We start from the raw sequence: 24,526 nt of genomic DNA, 5'->3' as shown, positions 1-24,526 counted from the left end.
TAGTTAAAAGAACAGGTGCCTGTGCATGCGCCCCAGCAACCCAGCAGGAGAGTCCACGTCTGGGCTCTTCCCTGCAAAATAGGCTCCTGTGTCTCCGACAGCCACTGTGGCCAGGCAGTTTCCGCACGTGTGGGACCGGAGTCCTGAGGGTTTTGAGCATCCATGCCCTGACACTCCCTGGTGGGCGCTTGTCTGTCACCTGGCGGGTGTGAGGCGCTGCTCCCGCTGCCCTGATTGTCCTTTTCGGCTCCCCCATATTGTGACCCAGCTTGGGTTACAAATCCTCCCCAGGCCGGGCTGCTGGCTCATGTTTCTCTCGGACATTTGAATAATTGGTTTAACGTGAGACTAATTTCTGGGAATGATTCATCGCTGTTTGCTTGGCGTGGCTCCGAGACAGCCTTAGATTCACCCACTGGAAAAATCCAACAGGAAGTTCTTGGCCTAAGTCACTTGCATGGCAGAGTTTTGGGGGCTGGGGGATGCCGAGGGGCCCTGGGCTGAGTCTCCTGCTAAGATCAGACAGTCGGTGCCTGGAGATAGGGGAACGTTCTCCGAGGGAGGAACCCAGTTCCTGAAGGGCTTTCTGGAGCCTCTGGGTCTGCGCTCTGCTCACTGCAGTGACGGGCCAGCACCTGCACTTCCAGAACAGACAGTTCACCGCTGCCTGCGGGCGGGCAGGCAGGCGGGCGGGCACTGGTGTGTGCAGGGAGGAGCCCCAAGGGGGGTGTGCCCAGGAATTTCCACCCTGGTAACCTCCAGCTCCCTCTGCCTCCCCCACCCCAACAAAGCAAACAACAGAAATACCTTCTGCTTCCTGCAGCACCCCCACCCCGTGCCTGCCTTTGGCTCCCCAGGGCTGGGGTTTGTCCCCCATGTAGTGCCATTTTGGCTGGGGCCCCTCTGTAGCCCCCGGAGAGTGTGTCTCCCAGGGCAGGGGACACTTTTTCCAGCATTTCATCAGGAGGCAGAAATCAGTCCTATTCTGGCCAAGCCTGGAGACAGAGAAAAGTTGCTCCTGACAGCACAAAGTGTGGGGGAAGCACTGGACACCCCAGCACAAGCAGGGAGGTCCAGATCCCCCAGCAGACAGATGGGGTGGCAGGGGAGACCTTGACCTTGCATACCTGACCTGGGTTTGATCCTGTAGATAGATAGTTTGATAGATGATAGATAGATTGATACATACATACATACATACATACATACATACACACATGCATACATACATACATACATACATACATACATACATACATACATACATACATACAAACATACATTGGCCACAAGTCCCGCAAGGATTGAGCGAGGACAGAGCTCTGAAAACCCAAAGCACTGCTGGGTACGGGGCCCCTTTCTTCCCCTGCTGCGGGTTCTCTCCTGAGCCTCACACTACTGGTGCCTGGGAGAATCCCAGCCCCTCTCAGTGCTGTGAGGCCCTAAGGATGTGATGCAGGCCAAGCCCTGCGGTGCAGACATCCCTGGGCCCTCCTGAAGTGCTCAGAGGTGCCCTCTGCACGCAGTGCTGGGTGATCCTGGGGCTGCACATGCCCTGTCCCCATCTCCTCTCTAGCCTCAAATCTTGCTCTTCTGACCTTTCTCGAGCGCTTGATGTGGCCTGACGGACCCTTGAGCACAGGTGTTCTTGTCCCAGACAAGCACGGACATTCCGACGGCATTTCTGTAAGGGCTTTTACTAGACTTTGAAACACCTTGTAGGTTTTATTTACATTAAAGAGGGGGGCGGTGAGGTGGCGCTAGAGGTAAGGTGTCTGCCTTGCAAGCGCTAACCAAGGAAGGACCGCGGTTCAATCCCCCGGCATCCCATATTTCCCCCCAAGCCAGGGGGCAATTTCTGAGCGCTTAGCCAGGAGGAACCCCTGAGCATCAAACAGGTGTGGCCCCAAACCCCCCCCCAAAAAAAAAGGAACGAAAAAGGCCAAGTTCCATTCCTGTGGGGAGATGTGCCCATGTCAGTCTCTGCCTTCAACTCTGCCTCAGTGTTGGGCTTTGTTTCTGGGACAGCGAGGCAGGAGGCCATGCAGGGCTCCCCCACCCCACCCCAACACCCTGTGGGCCTGCCCGACCTCTCTCCAGAATCCCCCAAGCATGTTCATGGGAAGCATACAGAAGGAGTCCCTGAGGACTGGGGAGCTGAAGGCTTTTTGGCCCTTTGGGGCTCCTGCGAGAGCTCAGGAAGTCCAGTCTCCTTTATAGAAACAGCACGTGTGGCAAGAGAGAGACAGAGAGAGACTTTAGTGCCTCTGTTATTCCTGGTGCAGAGTGGTTCAGATTCAAGGTGTTAATTGGGGCCAGAGCGGTGGCACAAGGTGTAAGGCATCTGCCTTGTGCATGCTAGCCTAGGATGGACCTCGGTTCAATCCCCTGGTGTCCCATATGGTCCCCAAGTCAGGGGCAATTTCTGAGCGTATAGCCAGGAGTAACCCCTGAGCGTCAACGGGTGTGGCCTAAAAAAAAAAAGTATTAGTTATGCCCAGCAGCAGTTTTTCCGATAGAACCGAGTCATCACCTGTCGTTTCAGGCCCGAGTTTGATGTGTGGCCCCACGACCTGGGAGACTCTTGGTGAAGGCAAATTTTATGCTCTGACAACCATCTGGAAGATGTTTTTAGGTTGCCAGGTGTGAATTTCAGTCCACACCTGCACAAATGCACGCACACACACATACATGCCTACACACACACACACACACACACACACACACACACACCTGCTCTCCCAAGAGCTGTGATTTGGAGAGGGATGGAGAGAATGTGTGTGTTGATCGGGTCTTGTGTTTAGGGCAGACCCCTGATGCACAGCATCATGTGACGTCTAGTTTCTGTAAGCCTAGGGTGCCATCCCTCGCTCTCTCTCCCTTTCTACCCCCACCTCCTCCTGATGCTGTGCGCGTTCCAGCCTCACTGTCTTGGCTAAATTGATGGCTTTCCCGGGCTTCTAAATCATCCCAGAGAGATTTGAACGTCTCCCAAAAAAGAGGCGGCGTAAATCATTGCTGAGTTCCCGAGTCTGCAAAACCCTCGGACGTGCTTCTTCCTTAGAAATCGCATCCTTATCTGAAGACAGCATATCTCATATCCTTGAAGGGTGCTTTCGGAACGCCGCGCCAGAGAAACATATTCATTCCAAAAGTTGGTGGTGCCAAGTGTTCTGCCACGTGCTGGAGAGGAGGAAGTGTGTGAGCGAGGGACCTGGTGCAACCAGAACTGGGAATCGGAGGGCAGATAGCTTTGCCGGGAGCTGGCTTTAGGAGGGGTGAGACAGTCGGCTGTGGGTGGGTCTGGGTCAAGAGGCCCCACTCTGCCCTGGCTCTGGAGCAGGAGCCTCTAAACAGGCTTGCTTAACTCTTCCCAAAGCCTTCTCTGTTCCGTGGGGACCCACCGGGAGCTGAGGGACCCAGAAGGGTAGTGTCCTGGATCATGTCCACGCCTCCTTCTCTATGTCCCCATGTCCCGTGTCCCGCATACACGCCATGCGACACAGGTGTGTGGGCTATAAGGAATGGTTGAGGCCGTGGCCCTGCCTCAGAGGGTTGGCTGTGGGTGGACTTCCTTCCTGGGCTGGGACGCGTGTCCAAGCAGCCACTTCCGGTGGCTTGGGTGGCTTGGAGAGCACCCAGTGTGTCTGGTGACTGGACATGGGACGCAGCTGGACTTGGCCTGAACAGAGGCAGGTGGCCTGTCATGTCTCATTCACAAGCCATTCCTGATCCCGTTCACTTCTAGTGGGGCTTCCTGAGAAGTTAGGAAAGGAGGGAAGGAAGGAGGAAGGAGAGAGGGGGTGGAAAGGGAAGAAAGGAAAGAAGGGAAGGAGGAAGGAAAAGGGAAAGAGGAGGAAGGGAGGGAGGAAAGGAGAAAAGTAAGTAAGATGGGAGGGAAGGGAGGAAGCTGTTGTCCTGGTGAGTGCCAGCTTGGGGGATGGTGCTGCCACCGAAAGGAAGAGAGGTTGAAGAGGTCCAACAAAGATTGAGACATAGAACACAGAGCCGGGCTGTCCTGGCTTTGGCGGCTTCCTTCGAGCTCAACTGGATCTCAGAGCAGGCGACAAAGCTTCCACCGTGACAGCAGTTACATATTGGCACATGACAGTGGAGTCTTGGGACAGAGCAGAAAAACGCTCCAAGGAAAAGCTCCAAATGTTCTCAGAGCCGCCATGTCTGATGCACACGGGTGTGTCTGCTCTTTGGAGGAAAGGGGGTGCTGTGTCCCGAAAGGTGGAGGGGTGGCTACATGTCTAGTCACTTGGGCCATTCCTATGTCACAGACTGCTCTGGAGGCCTGTGGACATGAAGGCCTCGAGGTGAGGTTCACAGTGTCCCAAAAGGCCAAAGCCGAGCACTTCCCAGAGAGCCCTGACTCCCATCTGGACCCCAAGCACTGCTGAGAGTGATTCCTGAGCACAGAGCTAGGAGGAACGACCAGGGGAGCACCACACGGTATTGCCCCCAAACAAAAATAGAAACAAAAGTGTTTCCTTCCAGAAAAGCCCATCTGCCGTTGGGCACGCTCAGTTTTTCTTAGAATTGGTGGGGTCTGAGGACTTTGGAACTCACTGTGGCAAAGCAGGAAAGCTAGGCCACTGCTCATTCAGGCATCCTGAATTGAAACTCTCAGAGTGCTCCGTCTCATGCTCCCAGACTGAATTGGAGCAAGAAGGGAACCCCAGTATTTATACTGCAGAAGATGGAAATTCATGCTGAATGGAGAGATTTATTTATTTTTGGTTTTTGGGCCACACCTGGTGGCTCTGTGCTCAAAAATCACTCTTGGCAGGCACAAGGGACCCTATGGGATATCGGGGATTGAACCTGGGTTGGCCGCCAGCAAGGCAAACACCTTCCTTGCTGTGCTATAGCTCTGGCCCGAGAAAAGACATTTTGATTAAAACATCTGAAGACATTGGTGATAGGGGACTGTTGATGTATGACAGTTGGACTTGGAAACGTCCCTGGATACTCCACTATAAGGACAGTTGAACTTGGGCAGGGCCCCGGGAGAGTGACTAGAGCAGAACTTGCTGGTCCGCAGAGGGCCAGACATAAAGCATCAAGCATCGGAGAGAGGCTGCCTGTTCCGTTTTCTTTCTTTCTTGAACCCTGGCCTTCCATCGATCTCTCCCTCTCTCAGAACCCCCCAGGCAGGAGGGTAGGTGGAGGTAGCAGGCCCAAGACTCCAGAAGGAATGAAAAAGATACTTGATTTCTGCTTCTCTCTCTCTCGCAATCCCGTCCTGGCTGGGTGGTCGCTACTAGTTGGCGTCCCTGAGTGGGCATCAGGCTCCACTCAGCAGCCGAGCCTCACGGGCCCCTGTGAACCTTGCAGCACCGGCCTTGACAGCGTTGGGCCTCTATAGCCTTTCAATAGCCGAGCAGTAACCTACAGAAGCCCAGCAACCCTGCAGCTTACTGTGATTAACTGCAGTGAGGGATTTTACAGATTTCTACAAAAGGGGACAGTCTCCCCCAGACTAGCCGCTGCCCCTCTGAAGGCAGAGGCATTTTCTTACTGATTGTATCATTGTGGGACGTGGCAGGGATCCTAGGACAAGCGCAAGTCTTCTTGCAGTTGCTTGTTTTAAGATGGTCCCTTTCCTGGCTCTTAATTTTCATGCGTCATTATGCCCAGAATTTCTTGGTGAATGAATTTTATTTGTGGGTTTTGTTTTGTTTTTGTTTTGTTTTTGCCACACCTGATAACGTTCAGGTATTGATCACTCCTGGCAGGCTTGGGGTACCCTGTTGGGGATTGAACCGGGGTAGGCGGCGTGGAAGGTAAATGCCCTCCCTGCTGTGCTATATTCCTCTGGCCCCTTGACTTGAACACCTTTTGTTGAGTTATTCATGTATGTCTGACATGTGTGTCCATGTGCAGAATAATGGTTTACAGCATTCTTGAATGATTGGCCCATTGGCGACCTCAGATAAACTGAAGAGCTACTTTGATCATGTGGAAAATATCTGACTTACATCTTTCTACTTGCTCTTAACCCTGCTGCTCCTGATGGGCACGACCTTCCCCCCTCCCCTACCCCTGCCAGCCAGCAAACTTCCAGAAGATTCTCACACCGTACTACCTCCCAGATCTCCCATTATGATCATGAAGATGACCCGGTTAGCAGGAAGCGCAGTTTGAAGTTTTTGTTGTGGGGTTCGTTTCCATGGCTGGCGTGGGGTGGGTGTTTTCAACCTGTGTGAACTCCGGAATTCCTTTATGATGATGGAATATTTCATGTTTTTAATACTCTTGCTATGGAGTATGTGTTCAAATATTTTACCTGGTATGTGTGTGCGTATGTTTTTTTAACAGGTTCATGTAATATATAAAATGCGTTTCTGTTCCAAGAAAAATACACGCGGTAAACAGTTGGGAGAGTGCTCGCATATTCCCCTTTATTATCCTGACTGATGATTAATGCCTTCGGCTCTGCTCGGCCTCGTGTGTCACCAGGGCTACTGTTGAGTTTCGGCTGTTTTCCTCATGAGAGCAGGACCGGCCAATCCCCGGCCCCTGCCCCACTCCCAGATGGAGTCTTTGCATTGTTTTCAGATCACGGTGCTTAAAGGCAGGTCAGGTTTTTCTTGTGAAAACAGATCGCGGATTAACTCTGCCTGTGCCCCGGCCCACGCCCTCCACACCTGCCTGTGTCCCGAAGCTCCCCGTCGCCCGCCCAGGTCACGCTTCTTGCTCCTCATGCCTGGGAGAACCCGCGTGTCTCAGCCTCACTCCCACTGTGCATAGGGCCGAGAATCTTATTGGATGCTGCCAGGGGTACCTGCAAGGCTGGCATTGGGGCCATGTCCCTGCGCTCACTTTCCGTGCTTGCTGCAAGGATCCAAGGCAAGACGTGGCCTGGTTCTGGTTGTCTGCCTGGGAGATGCAGCCGTGTCTGTTCCCTTGACTGCCTGTGCCGCAATGGCGTGTTCGGCTGTGATAGATGGTAATAGTATGACTTGAAAATCCAGCCCTGGGCCCGGAGAGATAGCACAGCGGCGTTTGCCTTACAAGCAGCCGATCCAGGACCAAAGGTGGTTGGTTCGAATCCCGGTGTCCCATATGGTCCCCCGTGCCTGCCAGGAGCTACTTCTGAGCAGATAGCCAGGAGTAACCCCTGAGCACCGCCGGGTGTGGCCCAAAAACCAAAAAAAAAAAAAAAAAAAAAAAAAAGAAAAGAAAAGAAAATCCAGCCCTGTGGAGGCAAGTTAGCTGGTGTCTGAGGGAAAAATCATCAGCCGCCTCGGCGCTATCCTTCAGGGTCTGTGTGGTATTGAATGCGCCTGATGACCTTTCTTATTTTAGGCTTTATTGATTTCATTTTGTTAGTTTTGGGGCCATATCTGGCAGTGCTCAAGGGTTCCGCCTGGCTCTGAGCTCAGAAATCACTTCTGGTAGGCTCAGGGGACCCTATGGTTATGCTGTGCTCTCGCTCCAGCCCTTCTTTTTTTTTTTTTTTTTTTTTTGATTTTTGGGCCACACCCGGTGATGCTCAGGGGCTACTCCTGGCTGTCTGCTCAGAAATAGCTCCTGACAGGCACGGGGGACCCTATGGGACACCGGGATTCGAACCAACCACCTTTGGTCCTGGATCGACTGCTTGCAAAAGGCAAACGCCGCTGTGCTATCTCTCTGGGCCTGCTCCAGCCCTTCTTGAACTTTACTAGTGGCATTTGAGTCTGTGACAGTGACCAACCGGCCGACCACGTGGCGGGCACTGGAGATGCTGCTTCATTCAAAGGGGATTTAAGACACGGACATGCCAGAGTTTGCCCATATGGAATGCTGCAAGGAAGATTGAACCAGCAAGTGCGCAAGTGGACCTGCCTGGGTTCTCAGGGCTTTGTTCAGAAACCGAGGAACCTGGCGGCCCAGGGTGGCTGTGGTCATCGAACCCAGCAGCACTCGAGCCTGCAGGAGCCAGAGCTTGCGAGGTTTGGGAAGATCCCAAATGGGACCCCTGCAGGACAGGTGAAGCTCCCGGATTTTGCTCCGGGTGCAGAAGATCAGGCTTCAAGCCAGCCTGACACGCGTCACTTCCTGTTCGGAAGATTCGTGCCTGGAACTTGTGTGAACTCTGGAATTTGTATCATCGTTCCAGATTTTAAACTCTTCATTAAGCACCCAGTCCCTCGGGCTTCTCATCCGTGAGGGAGCTGGGGAGAGTCAGACCCAGGAATGTGAGGATTAGCAGAGGTTCATAGTCTGAAGGCGACGATTGTGTTATAAGACGATTCATGTTTAAAACCCTGAAATCAATACCTGTTTCTTTAGACATAGGATGATGCATTGATTGTCTGACGTCGGTGCTTGTGCTCAGTACTCCTAAACACGAGGCTCTTGCACTTTTATACCAGATCTGTGTGTGTGTGTGTGTGTGTGTGTGTGATATGTGTGTGTGTGTGTGTTGGATCACCTATGACACTGGACTTACCTTCTACTGCCAGCATCATCTGTAGAGTTAGAGGCTGAAGCCAGATGTCCCTGGTCCCTTCCAACCCTGTGCAATGCATACATTTTCCCTCCCACGAGAGTCCCCAAAGCCTAAAAAACGCCTTATGTTCCCCTACTCAAAACTGCCACATCTTTCAGCACATAATTTGAGCTGTGGGTCTAAGAAAAGATGGTGGGCCAGGGCAGAGGACATGGAGATGAGCTGGGCTGGAATCCGTCCTTTTGGAGCCTTTTGGGCTTAGGTGCTAGCATGTGCCTGGTGTGCCCCGCTCCCCCACCCCCGCATCGATCGTCACACCCGGGCATCCCTGTGTCACTGGGCCTGACCTCTAACCCTTCGGGCCCATCTGCCAGGCCAGGTGCCCCAGTCTGGCTCTGGCACCCTGAGTGTCCAAGCCCCTTCATTTGGACTCATACCAGGTAGGAGTCTGGCTCAGCAGTACCCGGGAAGAAAGGGAGGAAAAAGGCTTCAGAGAAATCGTTTCCAGCTCGGACAGAAACCAAAGTCCTGGATTCGGGAGGGCGGGGAGGGCCTTCTCTGGAAGCTTTTGTCACCCCCTCTTAAGACCCGCTCATTCTCGGTGACTGAGACCTGTTGTTTCTCCCCAATTCAGAGTCTGCTCCCCATGTCTTCAGAGAAAGATAGTGCGTCATTTTTGCTCAAGACCAGTTGCCTGATGTGAGGTGGCAGAAATGGGACCCCGGTTCACAGAGTCAAGGCTGTTGTTTTTGTCACAGCCTTAGCCCATCTGTCCAGAGCCAGGTGCCCCAAAGGTTCCCCCAATAGAGTGGGTCAGTGCGAGCTTTTGGTGGGAAGAGGCTTGGGGCAAGAGAGCAGGCATGGAGGTGCACTATGGACCCCTTCACCCCCAACCTCAACAGAGTATTTGGTTTCCCCAAATACTGTCTTGGGTGGGGGTCCCAGGGAGCCTCAGGTGCTGAGACGCTCTGTTTGGGGGCGACAGGGTGTTTGCAGAGCTCGTGTGGATCTACAAGCCCTTCACTCGAAACCAGTGTGTCCCAGACTAGGTGAGTCAGAGGACAAGGATCTGACAGACGGACGCGTGTTCTGAAAAATACCACTGAGTGAAATCTGCCTGCTGCAGAATCAGGGTGGAAGACCAACTGGGTCTGAACCCTAAGGCTGGGCCTTGGGACTCGTGTGATGGTCAGGGCTGCTGGCTGGCAGCAGCAGGAATCCCAGGTGCTGGACTGAAGACCCAAAACCCTTCGTGTTGGTTTTCTCTTCCCTGTTCTCCATTATGGCTGCTCAGAGCAGTATATTCTGGATTTCCCAGTTGTGTGTTCAGAGAGAGGGTGCCCAGTGGTCAGCGGAAAGAAAGTTGTTTGGGGGCAAAGGGAGCCTTTGATTGTTCTCAGAGAGGAACAGGAGGCCGGTCAGTCTGGACACGGGAGGCCTCCCCCAGCCCCAGAGCCTGGGGTGTCTTCTGCGTGACCTGGACAGCCCACCCTCGGCCGATATTTTCCTCACCATCCACTGTGATCTAAGAACCAGAAATAACGGCCAGAAATAAGAACCAAAACCTTTGAATCCGTGTCTCCTCGAGCTAGGATCATCTATCTCACAACTCGAATGGAAGGGTCTTGCCCCTTACTCAGCCTCCAGCCTGGGAACCATGTGACTATGGACTCCAACTCTCACCATCACTTTTCCCTTCTCGGGCAGGGACGAGCCAGAGCTGCCTGGAGGAGGGGCTCCTGTGAGCGGCATGTGCATGTTTGCATGTGTGTGTCTGAGTGTGTGTGTGTGTTCTCCCTCATCACACCCTGCACCTGGGTGGGTCCAGGACCTTCAGGCGCATTTCCAGGACGAGGGGAGAAGGGATAGAGGTTAGTTCCCCAGAACTGACCTGTCGGCTCCCTTCCTCCTTCTGCAGCTCATTGCAGGCTAGCGGGGGTGGCCCTCTATTGAGCAGCGGGGACAGACTGACGGACAGTTTCCCAGGCCTTATCAGCAGCTGGGAGCTCGTCCTACTGCCCAAGAGGTGGGAATCTTGTCACCTGGTTAAAAATTAAGGACCGACTGTGTTCTGGCCCGAGGGCTGTTTGTCCAGGCCTCTTGGGGTGACCTTGGAGATGCCACAGGAGGGGTGGGAACGAGGCCGAAATGGCCAGCAGGCCCAGAGGAATGCGCCTTACATGCAGCTTAAAAGCTGCCTCTATAATTATTTTCCCCCCATGGTTATTTTATTCCATATAAAAATTGGAAATTGGTATAGCTGTGCCCAACTTCTTTGCCTGGCGTTGTCTGTGTGTGTGCAGACTCAGTTTACCAAGCCTATCCCGGGAGTATAGCTCTGTCGAATTGGATCTTGTTTTTCTTGTTTTTCTTTATTTTATTTTATTTTTTTGGTTGTTTGTTTTTGGGCCACACTCAGTGACGCTCGGATTATTCCTGGCTATGCGCTCAGAAATTGCTCCTGGCTTGGGGGGACCATATGGGACGCCGGGGGATCAAACCACGGTCTGTCTGTCCTAGGTCAAGGCAAACAAGGCAAATACCCTACCATTGTGCCTCTGCACCAGCCCCTGGTTTTTTTAATTTTTGAGTCACACTTGGCAATGCTCAGGGGTTACTCCTGGCCCTGCTCAGAAATCGCCCCTGGTAGGCTTGGGAAACCATATGGGATGCTGGGAACCAAACCATTTGTCCTGGGTTGGCTGCATGCAAGGCAAATACCCTATCACTATGCTATCTCTCCAGCCCCTGAGTTGGATCTTGTGGCACTTGGCAGGAGGAGGCTGTCTGTTGTTTTAACATAAACAACATAAATAACATAAATAGGTCTGGCTCCTGCGGCTCCTATGGCCTGGAGGGTCTGAATGTGTTATATATGGAAGCCTTTATAATATTTCTCTATAAAATCTTTATCTCTGCCTGTTGTCCCACCTATGACCTTCCAGATGATGGCGCTGGGGAGAGCTTAATAAATAGTCGAGAGTCTTTTGGGACAGCTAGCTGGGAGGCTCTGGAGTTTGGGAGCTGCTAGAAGGCTGACAAAGGATTCTGCGTCCGACCTTCTTGCCTTTTTACTCTCCTGTCTGTGTGGATTATTTGCCGCGGATAAATATCACCAGGTTCGCTTCCCGTTTCGAGGGGATAAGGGAATGGGAATCTATTTCTCATTCTGGGAGCTCTGAGGATCCATCGATAACCAGTCAAGGCACAAATCTAAGTCAACATGAAGGTATCAGGGTGACAGGCGGAGAAATTCCCAAAGCAGTCAGATGAAGTTCCAGGAGTCAGCCGGCTTTATTTCACGGCCCCTCCCGCCATGTACACCTCCTCACACGGCCTCTGTGCGAAGCCTTTTCCAAGCAGCCAATTCTCCGCTCCTTCTCTGGCTCTCTGGCTCCGTCTGCCTCTGGCTTCCTTTCAGCTTTTCCACGAGCCTCCCTGCTGATGACTGCTGACTCTCCTTGCCGATTCTATCTTCTCTAACTCTCCTTAATCCCTCTCTCCCCTCAAGTCAGCCTCCTTTACCCGACCATCCAGGTGGGATAAACAAGAAGTCAGGGGAGGGGATCCTCACGTTCTCCACCTTTTTGTCTTATTACAGAAGCATTATTGACAACTCTAGAACATCTGAGTTTCTTTTCATAAGCGGCTCTAAACAAAATCACAAGAACCTTGCTGCAGATAATACAGTTTAAAAATAAGCTGCGGGGCCGGAGAGATAGCCTGGAGGTAGAGCATTTGCCTTACATCCAGAAGAAGGTGGTTCGAATCCCGGCATCCCATATGGTCCCCCATGCCTGCCAGGGGCGATTTCTGAGAACAGAGCCAGGAGTAACCCCTGAGCACTGCCTGGTGTGACCCAAAAACCAATAAATAAATAAATAAATAAAATAAATAAAAATAAGCTGCTATGTAAGATACACAATATAACATCATAGCAACTGGGAAACATTGACTAGAATAGCTGAGAACTTCCAAAACTCTTAACATGCATTTCCTCAGAATTGTGTAAACAAATATTAAAGCACTAAAGTTAGATACAAAATTTTGTGTTTGCAGTGGGGCTTAGAACAAAACAGTAAGGTCCATACAGATAAGACACAATTTAACCAGCATTATAGTGACCGATGAAAATTGGGTCAAGAAATTAGCCTAGGTCCTGACAGTGATGGCTAACCTTTTTGAGCCCGAGTGCCCAAACTGCCGCACAATGCCCGGTCCTTCCAATGCCCAGTCCGGCCTTGTTGCCAGGTGAGCTGCAAAGCAGACACCGGCATATCTTAATTGCCAGTTGCAAGGCCTTTGCGTGCCATCACTGGCACCTGTGCCATAGGTTCGCCATCGAGGGCCTAGGAGAAAGTTAAATTTTTGGAGGTAACCCAGATGCAGGAAGTTCTGAAAGCAGCTTGTTCTCAATCTTCTGCTGGTCTTGGATACTCCATCTTTACCTTCTGTGTTAGGCTGCTGGGGTCTCAAAAAGCTGCTGGTCCTGCCACAGGAGCACGAGGTCTTCACTCTCGACCTCACCCTGGGTTCTCCCTACGCCAGGCTGTTCGCTCGTGTCCAAATGTCTGACAGTTGCCTTGGTCACACCTTTTTTTGCTTTTGTTTTGGCAGCACACCTGGCAGTGTACAAGGGTTCTTCCTGGCTCTGTGCTCAGGAATCACTCCTGGCAATGCTTGGGGGACCCTATGGGATAACGAGATTGAACCCCGGTCGGCTGGCCACCTGCAAGGCAAATGCCCTCCCCACTGTGCTGTCACTCCGGCTCTGGCTAGTCATATCTTCAATGACCGACTGGCCTGACAAATGGCTCCAAGTGTGGTCCTGGCCCTCTGCCCCCTTCCTCCCTGGCACTCTGAAGCAGGGGCCCCCAAGTGGATAGCACCACCCCCTGAGCCTCGAGTGCTGTTGGGGGTGTGTTTCTACTACTTCCAGAAGTAGATTTCCCAGGAAGGGGGATTGAGTGAATTTTTTTTTCTCCCTAAAAAGGTGATAATAGGTCAGGCAACGTGAGAAACTTTTTTTAGTGTTTTTCTTTTCTTTTTTGAGTCACACCCTGCGGGGTCCTGAAGCCCCCCAGGGGGGCCCGGCCAGCAGGAATTAGCTGGGAAGACTTCTCAGACAACCGCACTCCTATTTTGCTGGGTAGAAGCACAACCACACTGTAAAAATTCTGAGAGAGGTTAATAATAAAGACCCAAGGCAATGTCTCACTGCTCAAGGGCAACTTTATTTGGCTACAGCTCCTTCTTATATAGAGAAGGAGAAGGGGGCAGTACAAGGGTGATGTCAATCACACTTTTGGCATGAAAATTACTTCATTATTCCAAATAAGGCAAGTGGGCAATACTTCTTGCAGTATCCATGGAAACATCTTGTGACCTTCTAGCTGCATTCCTAATTGCTTGACTATCAGGAGGTGGTGCAAGATGTGCTTGCCTCAGTGATCTTGAACAGACAATGTAGCATATACACAATAATGAATGTCTTGTAAACTCAGGGATATGGTTAAGGGAGTAAGGCCTCTTTTCTGGGAATGGTACTGGGCTGTGTTGCTCTCCTCCGGGCTAAAAGATTAATTATACTTTGCAGCTGCATTTTCCTTTCTCTTTGGCCCAAGAACTTACAGCAAGACTGCATGTAGCCTTTAGGTGAAAGGCTGGATTATGGCAGAAAGAATAGCAAAATGGCCTCAAACAAGTCAGTCCCCAACAACACCCAGGGTTAATTCCTGACTCTGTGCTCCAGAAACTCTCCTAGCAGGCTTAAGGGACTCTGGGATGCCGTGGATAAAACCGGGGTTGGCCACGTGCAAGGCAAACACCCTCCCCACTGCGCTGTCACTGCAGCCCACAAGGTTGGCCACTGCACTTCTAGAAAGATGTCTTCTGCCTCGTGGGACCCGACTGCATCAGTAGGAGCCCACGGGATGTGTGTGAGGGTCAGAGTGTTCACACGCATACACACCCTTCTGGAAGGATCTGCTGGCGACCTCAGAGCCTTTTCCCGGTCTCTGTCCCCTCCTGCTGACATGGGTGCCCTGGCCCTCAGAGGCTGCCTACGTGGTCGGACCCTGCGCCCAGAAACCCCTCACTGGGGGCCTCCCTCGCTCGGTTCTCTCCGAAACAAGAGCCTTTCTCAGCCCAGAACAGAGGCAGGGCCTTAATTTCGTTCGCATTTCCAAACAGCGCCTTGTATCTGCTCAGGGGAAGGATTCGTGAGAAAATGGCCCGACACCCAGAGGCAGAGGTTTGTTAAAGAAAAGTTAGTTAATCTGGCCAGATTCTGGAGGTCGAGAGCAGAACAGTTCTTTCTCCCGTGATCACTTTGTTCTTTGTGCTCGAAGAGCCTTTTACTCTTCCTGATCTTGAAAAGCCCCTTTGTACGCGTCACCCTACTGAGCTTTCTGCACAGCTGAGGGGTGCTTCGGGTGCCAGGAGGGAGGGAATCGTAGAGGTTTGACACCAACAGAAAGAGGCAGCGGACAGAACCTCCCACAAGGGCTGGGGGTGGGGGGTAGCTCAGCGTGTGGCCCATCGAGGTCAACCAAGATGGTGTTTGTATTGTTGCATCAAGTAACGTGGCTATGGGGACTTTCACCAGAGACTGTGGCAATGCCGTTTCAAATAAAAATAGTCAGGGCTGGAGAGATAGCCTAGCGGTAGGGCATTTGCCTTGCAGGAGTCGGCCCTCTGGGCTCTGTGGCCCACTGTTGAACTTCTCTTCCAAACCATCATGATCTTTCTTTTTTTTTTTTGGTTTTTGGGTCACACCCGGCGGTGCTCAGGGGTTACTCCTGGCTGTCTGCTCAGAAATAGCTCCTGGCAGGCACGGGGGACCATATGGGACACCGGGATTCGAACCAACCACCTTAGGTTCTGGATCGGCTGCTTGCAAGGCAAGCACCGCTGTGCTATCTCTCCAGGCCCACCATCATGATCTTTCGATCCGCACCGGGATCGAGTTAGTGGCTTGGGACTAGATTACTTTTGTTTCTTTCAAACTCTATTTCCTGAAGTCTGTTTCCATATGTGTTGCTTTCTCCCTGCTCTGACCAGAACTGGATCTAAAGAAGTTGTGTCCCTTACGGTTGCTGTGTGATTCGGCCTAGAAATAGCTTCTAAAACAACTGATCCTAGAAGGGGTCGTGTGATCTAATGTTCATTTTTTTGCCTATTTATTTATTTATTTTTGTGGCCACATCAGGTGATGCTCTGGGCTTTCTCCTGGTGGGATTTGGCGGGCGGAATCATGGAAGAAGCCCTAGTTGACCACATTTAAGGCCAGCGCCCTTCTCACTATGCTCTCACCCTGGTCCCTGATCACTCTTGGCTATCCCCCAGGGTGTGGGAGTGAGCAAGTCACACCAGCCTCGCCAAGTGTCCTGCAGCAGGCATCCTCTGGGCGTCCCTGTGTGGAGAGAGGCAGAGGCACCCTCCACAGCCCCCTACCCGGGAGTCCCTGAACTGAAAAGGCCCCTTTCTGTGTCCCCACTCTGGGGAAAGGTCACCTCTGTTGGACTCATTCCTGCCCACCATTGCCTATAGTTTCTGCTGAGCCATTGGGTAGGGATTGGGTGGTTGGGTGAGGGGTTGCACCCTGGGCACTCATAAATAGGTCAGACCAATGTGAATTAAATTTTTTTTTTTTTTTTTTTTTGGTTTTTGGGTCACACCCGGCGATGCTCAGGGGTTACTCCTGGCTGTCTGCTCAGAAATAGCTCCTGGCAGGCACGGGGGACCCTATGGGACACCAGGATTCGAACCAACCACCTTTGGTCCTGGATCGGCTGCTTGCAAGGCAAACGCCGCTGTGCTATCTCTCCGGGCCCGTGAATTAAATTAAGTCGACCTGACTCTGACCTCCAGGTAGAGAAAATTCATTCCCTGTTAAGACGCTCCCATTCAAGGCTGGACTTCCCTGCAATACTGAAATAACTGGGGGCCCGGAGAGATAGCACAGTGGCGTTTGCCTTGCAAGCAGCCGATCCAGGACCCAAGGTGGTTGGTTCGAATCCCGGTGTCCCATATGGTCCCCGTGCCTGCCAGGAGCTATTTCTGAGCAGACAGCCAGGAGTAACCCCTGAGCACTGCCGGGTATAACCCAAAAACCAAAAAAAAAAAAAAAAAAATACTGAAATAACTGCCCACAGAGGCCCTCATATTTGAATCTTAATTTTGTCTGATGATCCAGTTCCCTGGGGGTTAATAAGCCCGAACATCCCATTTTGGTGAAAATTAAAGTCCAAACACACAGCAGTCAACCTTTTGGCTGGCTTATATAAGTTCACGTTCCGGGATATTGAAGCTCATGATGAATGTGTGTGTTGTCTCCTCCCCACCCCCGTTGGGGTCAGAGCAAGAGCACTTTGGGGAGGGCATTTTCCCTACACATGGCCAACCTGGGTTCGATCCTCAGCATTCCATAGGGTACCCTAAGCCTGTTAGGAGTAATTTGAGCTAATTTAATCTGAGGTCTGCCAGGTGTGGCCCAACAACAACAAAAAAGGAATAAGAAAAAAAGAAAAGAAAATGTGTGCTCTGTAGATGCTTAACCAAGAGAAGGGATTGGGGGAGCCCCTGACTGGGAGAATCAATTCCCTGCACAGACACCTGCCTGTAGTGCTTGGAGGTCAATGAAGGGTGCCTCTGGGGTTGGGATTGGGGGTTCACTCCACCTGCTGGGCCGGCCAGCCAGAACCCCCTTGGCTGGTGCCCCCAGGGCCTTGCTCAGGGGTCAGGCTGCCCCCTGCTGTCTGCGAGACTTGCCGGCAGTGTGGTGCCCCTCGGTTTAGTGATCACTGGTGTAGTTCCCCTCGACCATCCCCAGCACCTCAGGCAAAGCAAACAAACAGCTTCCCCAACTGTGCTGTGCCCAGCTTGCTTACCACTCTCCCTTACTGCTCACCAGCCCGCCAAGCCCGGGCACTGCCAACTGGGGCAGCTGCCCACGTCTGACGGGGCTCTGGCACTTGGCCTGAGCCGCCCCTGCATGCTCCCGACACCGCATCATCTGCTTGTTTAGTTTTGGTCTTTGGGCCGTGGTCCTTTTCTCCCAGAGCTGAGCTTCTGCCAGTCCTAGGCCCTGCCTGGGGTTCCTGCCCACCCCACCCCCACCCCTGTTCTGCACCCCAGGAAGCCAGAACGGAGCCTGGTGATGTTGATCTGGCTTTACTGTGCCTCCCACCTTCATGTCCTTCAAGGCCCCCCAACCCCCACACTCCCTGCTGGGCTCATCATTCCCATGTGCTTAGAAGGACAAGTGCAAGTGAAGTTCTAGACACCTAAACTGGCACAGTGACCTGGAAAGTTCTAGGTTGGGCCCATGATGCAATTCTTCCTTTCTTTTTTGTTTTTTTTTTTGGTTTTTGGGTCACACCCAGCAGCGCTCAGGGGTTACTCCTGGCTCTACGCTCAGAAATCGCTCCTGGCAGGCTTGGTGGACCATATGGGATGCCGGGATTTGAAGCACTGCCCTTCTGCAAGCAAGGCAAATGCCCTACCTTCATCATATCTCTCCAGTCCCCTCCCCTCCCCCTCCCCCCCCCCCCCCCCCGCATGGTGCAATTCTTAAAGGGCTGGCCCTGCCTCCCTCCCCCACATTTGTCTTTTGGCAAATATACCCCAGTCTTGCCATTTTAAGAAGAGAGAGCACAGAGGTAGGGCATTTGCCTTGCACATGGCTCACCTGGCACGGACCCAGGTTTGATTCCCAAGTTTACTCCCCAGATCCCATATGGTCCCTCGAGCCTGCCAGGAGTGATTTCTGATCCAAGAGACAGGAGTAGCCCCTGAGTGTCGCTGGATATGCCAAAAACAAACAAACAAACAAAAAAAAACAAAGAAGAGAGAGCACAGTGGGGAGGGTGTTGCACATGGTTGGCCGCCAAGAGTGATTCCTGAGCCCAGAGCCAAGAGGAACCCTTGAGTGCCGCCGGGTGTGGCCCAAAATCAATAAAGAAAAAGAAATCAAATTAAGGGCTGGAGCAATAGCACAGAAGGGAAGGGAAGGTACACGAGACAACTGACTTCAATCCCTGGCATCCCATGTGGTCCCCGTGCTCGGACAGGAGTGATCTCTGAACGGAGAACCACAAGGGAGCCCTGAGCACCGCTGGGTGTAGCCTCAACAAACCTAACAAAATACTGAGTCCAATAGTCCAGACTTCTCCATCCCTGACCTGAAGGGAGACTTCACTCTGGGCCAGTAGCCGGGAGAGTGGCAGAAGCTCACAGCTCTGGCCGCCTTCTGCATACGTCTGTCCGTCTTAGAGGCCAAGGCCACACTCACAGCGTCCTGGCACCCTAAAAGGAGCAACCCTCTCTGTCTACGGGTGAGTGACTTGGCCCCTCTCTCCACAGGTGAATGACCTGGACGGCATCCCCCTCCTGCTGGACAGCTGCAAGCTGGACGACAACAACCCCTGTATCCTGGCCCAGCCCTGTGGGAGTGTGTGTGCCATGCCCCAGGGAACTCAGTCCTTCCTCAGTGTCGGGTTGCTGTGCTCGGTCCTTGTCCCCACACTCGTACTGAGTGTCCCTGAAGTGAGGGCGTGTGCTGGGTCTGAGGGCCGCTCCTCTGGGTGAGCTGTTTCTCCTCCTATGGCGATGACCTGGACGCAGGACACCCACAGCCCAGGATCTGGAACTGTCTCTGAGGCTGAAGAGTCCTATGGCCTGAGTGCCCGGCCTTCTCCCAGGCCTTGTGGCTCTCTCTGTGGGGTTCTGGTCTGTTCTCCAGCCAGGCAGGGCCCAGTAACAAGCCGAGTTAGAGCCACCATATCATGTGTCTCAGAGCCGTGCGCTGCTATCAGTTCTGAGAACTTTCTGGAGTTCCAGCTACTTGGGAGCCTTGTTCCGGCCACTGCCTAGTGGGGAGAATGCACGTACCTGGGAGCTGGGGAGCCCCAGGATGTTGTATTAAAATAAATGATAAAGTCCTAGGTTGGGGGTGAGGCTTTGGCACAGCGCCTTTAGCCCCTAGGCTGGCGGGTCTGAAGGTTGCAGGATAACGACGAAGAGATTCAGTCAGTCAGTCAAAGTTCCAGGGGTCAGCTGGCTTTATTTCAGGGCCCTGACTGCCGTGTGCGTTTCCTCACGTGGCTTTTATGATAAGACTCTTCCAAGCAGCTTCTCTGCTGCTGTCCATGATTCCTTGCTCCTTTTTCTGCCTCCCTTCCCCCCCCCCCGCCCCCCCAAGCACCTTTATTTCAAACCTCAGACCCCTCCTGGGTGTGGGTGGGTCTGACCATCTAGGTAATACTAACGTATGGCATTGGGGTAGGGGTAACACCTCCACACAGAGCAGGAAAGAGAAACCCCCCCTCCGACTTTGGTTTCTGTTGGGGGAAGAAAAGGAGGTAGCTGATGCTGGTGGGCAAGTGCATCCTTGGCTCTGGCCTGGCTGAGTGGAGGGCAGGTCAGCCCTGATCCAGCCGTCCCACAGACAGATCCAGACACTCTGGCCTTTCGAAGCAAGGCTTCATCACCCACACAGAAAGAACATCCTGGGTGAGGGTTGCAGTTCCTGACCCAGGAGGTGAGTTTGTCAAAGATGAAAAACAAAAACAAAAACAAAAAAAAACCAGTCCATCGACCTGCTGGTGAAGGGACATTGGTACCTGCCAGTCCAAAAAGGTAGAGTCAGTTGGGAAATTCTTTATGGCTCAGCGTAGAGGTTCAAGAGGCCTTTTTTGTTTGTATTTGATTTTTGGGTTATACCCAGTGGTGCTCAGGGGACCCTATGGGATACGGGGAATCGAACTTGGTCAGCTGCATGCGTGCAAGGTCAACGCACTCCCCACTGTGCTATTGCTCTGGCCCTGAGGCATCACTCCTGGGGGGCATCTGGGAACCAAATGGGAAGCCGGGGATTGAACCTTGGACGATTGTGTGCAGGGCTGCCCTACGGCTCCAGACTTGGGCTCCCACTTTCTCCCCTCTCTGAGAGTGGCATGTCCAGGCTAACGTCACCAGGCCCGGCCCCAGGCTGAAGGGGGATTTCCAGCCCCAGGGGGAACACAGATGTCAGGGCTGCCCAGGCCCTGCCCACTGTGCCCACGGCGGCTCTGTCACCGTCACCAGCCCGGAACATCCCAGCCTTGCGACCACAGAGTCCACGTCTGAGGGGCTGTGGCCGCCGAGTGTGTCCTCTCGCTTCCAAACAGAAACAGCTGAGTTGTCTTTGCCGTGTTTTTCTTTCCTTCTTTTTTTGATCTGTGTTTGGATCTCTGGTCCTTGATGTGGGTTGTTCTGGGTTGTTTGCTTTTAACATTGTTTTCATTGGCGGAGGAGGGCTGGGCCTCGGGTGAGCCCCCAAACAAGATCTGCTCAGGATGTGCTTGCGTTCATGCCTTTTTTTCCCTCCTCTTCCCTCCTTCCTGTCTTCCTGGCTCATCTCCCCGAGCGACTCATCAGTGCAGATAGCGTGTGAGTGTACAGTCCGCAGCCTTATTTGTGAGCTTCAGACCAGACGCACTTCTTGGAAAAGGGGGATTTAGTTAGCACCTCCCTGGGCTTTTCTTTATGAATAAGTATATATATATATTTTTTTTTTTTGGGTCACACCCGGCAGTGCTCAGGGGTTACTCCTGGCTGTCTGCTCAGAAATAGCTCCTGGCAGGCACAGGGGACCATATGGGACACCGGATTCGAACCAACCACCTTTGGTCCTGGATCGGCTGCTTGCAAGGCAAACGCCACTGTGCTATCTCTCCGGGCCCGAATAAGTATATTTTTAAATGACCTTTTGTCATTATTTGTGTATCCATTTTAGAATCTTGCATTTCATGTGCCCGATTGCTCTGAGATAGCGGGAAGGGCTCAGGGTTTGGGGCTGAAACAGCCTCGGTCCTCACCATGGCACAGAGGCAGACATGGCCGCCCCAGCACCCAAAGGCCCCTGGGCTCTGGGGCCATGTGCCAGCGCAGCGCCACCAGCATCTAGAGACACTAGAAAAGCTCTTAGTGCGGCCCCACTCGGCTTCCTAGGGACTCTGCTTTTTGTTTTGTTTCTGTTTTGGCCACACTGAACAGGACCCAGGGGTTCTTCCCAGCTCTGTGCTCAGGAGTCACTCCTGGCAGGCTTGGGGGACCTATGAGATTCACTTACACACAGAAACTCAGGGCGCCGCACACACATGCGTGTTATAGCTCTCCCTGTACCCCCCACCGTATGCTCCCCCCCCCAACCAGGTCCTTGTGGGGCCCCCTCCCACATGCTTGCCCGATGTTGGGTGCCTGCAGATTCCTTGACACAGCCGCAGTCGTGGCCCAGTGGGCTGTCTACGCCATCCGCAACCTGACCCAGGGCAATAGTCGGAACCAGGACCTCCTTGCACGGCTGGAAGAGCAGGGCCTGGCCGACCCGGCTGCATTGGCCAAGATGGGCTTCGAGGTGGAGAAGCAGGGACACAGGCTTGTCCTCAGGCCCACCGGTGGCAGCCCTCAGCCGGTAAGTCACCCACAGACCCGAAGACCCTCCTGAGAACATGGGCCGGAGGGGACAGGCAGAGAAAGCCCGGGTTGGAGGGTGGCTGGGAGGTAGCCAGTTCCTTAAAAGGCTCTTTTGGTTTTGGTTTTTTTGTTCTTTTGCTTTTTGTGTTTCGGGCCACACCCTGAGATGCACAATCAGAAATCGTTCCTGGCAGGCCCAGGGGACCATAAGGAATGCTGGCAATCAAACCTGGGTCCATCCCAGATCAACCACGTGCAAGAAAAATGCCCTATGGCTAGGCTCTCTCTCCGGCCCCTGGTTTTGGGGAGTTTTGGGTTTTTTTTCCCTAGATTTGGGGCCACACCCCCCAGTGCTCAGGGGTTCCTCCTGGCTCTACACTCAGAAATCAGTCCTGGCAAACTCAGGAGCCATATGGGATTGAACCTGGGCCAGCCAGGTGCAAGGCTAAACACTCCCCAGTGTGTTCTCACCCCAGCCCCTTCTCATCTTGAGCAAACCCAGAAGCCTAAAGCTTCAGAGGGGTCAGGACTTTTCCACGGGATCCAGAATAATGACCGCATGACCGGGGTAATAGAGACCTCACTGTGTCCCTCAGTTCTTTCTCATTATCCACTGAACTGATGCAATTTTCCCCTTTTCATTTTTTAAACTTTATTTATTGGTTGATTGATTGTTTTGGGGGGCCACACCCAGGAGTGCTCAGGGGTTACTCCTGGCTCTGCACTCAGAAATCTCCCCTGCAGGCTGGGGGACCCTATGGGATGCCCGGGTGGGCCACATGCAAGGCAAACACTCTGCCACTGTGCTATCTCACCGGCCCCTCCTTTTTTTTTTTTTTTTCCTTTTTTTTTTTTTTTGGTGGGGCCACACCTGATAATGCTCAGAGCAAAAGAATTTTTTTTTGTTTTGTTTTTGGGCCACACCTGGCCTTGCTCAGAGGTTACTCCTGGCTGTCTGCTCAGAAATAGCTCCTGGCAGGCACCGGGGACCCTATGGGACACCGGGATTCGAACCAACCACCTTGGGTCCTGGATCGGCTGCTTGCAAGGCAAACACCGCTGTGCTATCTCTCCGGGCCCAGAGCAAATTCTTGACTCAGTGCTCAGGGCTCACTCTTGGTGGGTTCAGGGTGCCAGGGATGGAACCTGGGCCAGCTATTTGTGCAAGGCGAGCACCCCCTCTGCCTGCCTTTCGCTCCCACCCAGATGACTCTTCCTCCTTGGCTTTGGCATTTTCTATCCAGACGACTGTTTTCACTGGCTGCTTCGTTTCTCTTCCTAGTGAGCGGGAACTCCATCCGGATTCCTGCATCTTCAGACTCTTTCTGCGGAGTGCTCCTCTGTGTGGCATGTGGAACCATGATCGAGTGTGGATTTCTACGTACCAGTGAGAAACACGCGTGTCCCAGCCGGTAGTGATAGTCGCGCAAGTGCAAGCTTCGAAGTGGACGTCCCCAAGTTCCCGTTGCCTTTTGCTTTGACCCCGGTCCTGTCTGTTGGCCTCTGTCCCTGTGGACGCACCTTATGTGCGTCTCTGCCCCGTTGTACTCGCCGTGGCAGCAAATAATAAAGTCTCGGTCGCGGACACAGCCCTTGTTTGGATTCTCTGTGTCCCTGCAGGGCAGCCTGGCTGCTCAGCCCCTTTTTTGTTTTCCTCTTGTCCTGGGTTTTCTCAGTGCTGGCAGCTCTTGAAGGCGTTTTCTCCCTGATTAATTCTCGCCATCTCTTTCCACCCCTGCTGCCTTTCCCAAACATTGACAAGACTCATTTCCAGTTAATTAATTCGAGGAGCTGAAGAATGGGGCTCCCCGGCTGTGTTGTCCCTGTGCTTGCCCCTCTGGAATGTGGTGGGGACATGCGGCCCGTTAACTCTTCTCCTCCCAAAGCGCCAACGGCAGGCTGGGTGACGCTGTATTGGGTCTCTGTCGCCTCCTGGGGGAACCCAGGCTGTGGGTGCTTCTAACGTGTCCCTTCAGAGCTGCTCAGCTGCCGGGCTCAGCCCAGCCACCCCGACAAGCGAGAGCACCCCAAAGCATCCTCATGGCTGTCCCAGGGACATCAGGATGGAGCTAGGTATGAGGACAGGGCAGCATGGGGAGCCACACCAATCCGCTTCCCGCTGCTGCCTCTTATCAGCCCTGAGCATGTGAACTCCATGAGTCTCCGGGCCACAAAGAGTTAAGCCCACTCCCCCTGGCTCAAAGCCGAGGACAGCAGTGGGAACCCTGCCCCGTTACCAGGGGCCACAAACCATCTTTCTCCTTCCTCAGGGGCTGTGCTTGCCCCCGTGAAATCTCAGTGAATGGTTTGGGAAGAGCCCGGATTGGACCGCAAACACCAACAGAACCAAGTGCTGCTGGAGCCACCCAGGTCCAAAGCCCTGGGTGGTCCCCATGGGAAGCAGAGCCTGGCTTCAGGTCACCAGGCCCCCCATATCAAGCTTCCAGTGGCTTTGTTCACCCTGTGACAGGGCCGAGACCCCCCCCTCAGAAGGGGGCCAGTCTGGCCATCGAGCGTGGACAGGCCCAGGACTGTGTCATGTGTCAGTTTCACCACCAACAGCAGTTCACCACCTTTGCTTGGTCTTGCAGGCAGAAAATGGCTCTTTTGGGGGTGGCCACA

At 53.1% G+C, this 24,526-nt stretch overlaps 1 protein-coding gene across 1 annotated transcript in view; it reads left to right on the top strand.

Moving 5' to 3' along the window:
* ATXN10 (ataxin 10) overlaps positions 1 to 23,489 on the top strand; it is a 78,253-nt gene extending 54,764 nt beyond the window's left edge. Inside the window, exons 10-12 of the mRNA XM_049771614.1 lie at positions 18,812 to 18,875; positions 21,715 to 21,902; positions 23,187 to 23,489. Of these exons, the coding sequence (XP_049627571.1) occupies positions 18,812 to 18,875; positions 21,715 to 21,902; positions 23,187 to 23,189 (255 nt within the window). The 3' untranslated portion in view covers positions 23,190 to 23,489. The remainder of the gene's footprint in view (positions 1 to 18,811; positions 18,876 to 21,714; positions 21,903 to 23,186) is intronic.
* Positions 23,490 to 24,526: the final 1,037 nt, after the last annotated feature.

The sequence above is a fragment of the Suncus etruscus genome, chromosome 4, assembly GCF_024139225.1.
Source record: "Suncus etruscus isolate mSunEtr1 chromosome 4, mSunEtr1.pri.cur, whole genome shotgun sequence".
NCBI classification, from domain to species: domain Eukaryota; kingdom Metazoa; phylum Chordata; class Mammalia; order Eulipotyphla; family Soricidae; genus Suncus; species Suncus etruscus.
Note: the sequence above shows the minus strand (reverse complement) of the source record. Positions and strands in the feature narration are given on the sequence as shown.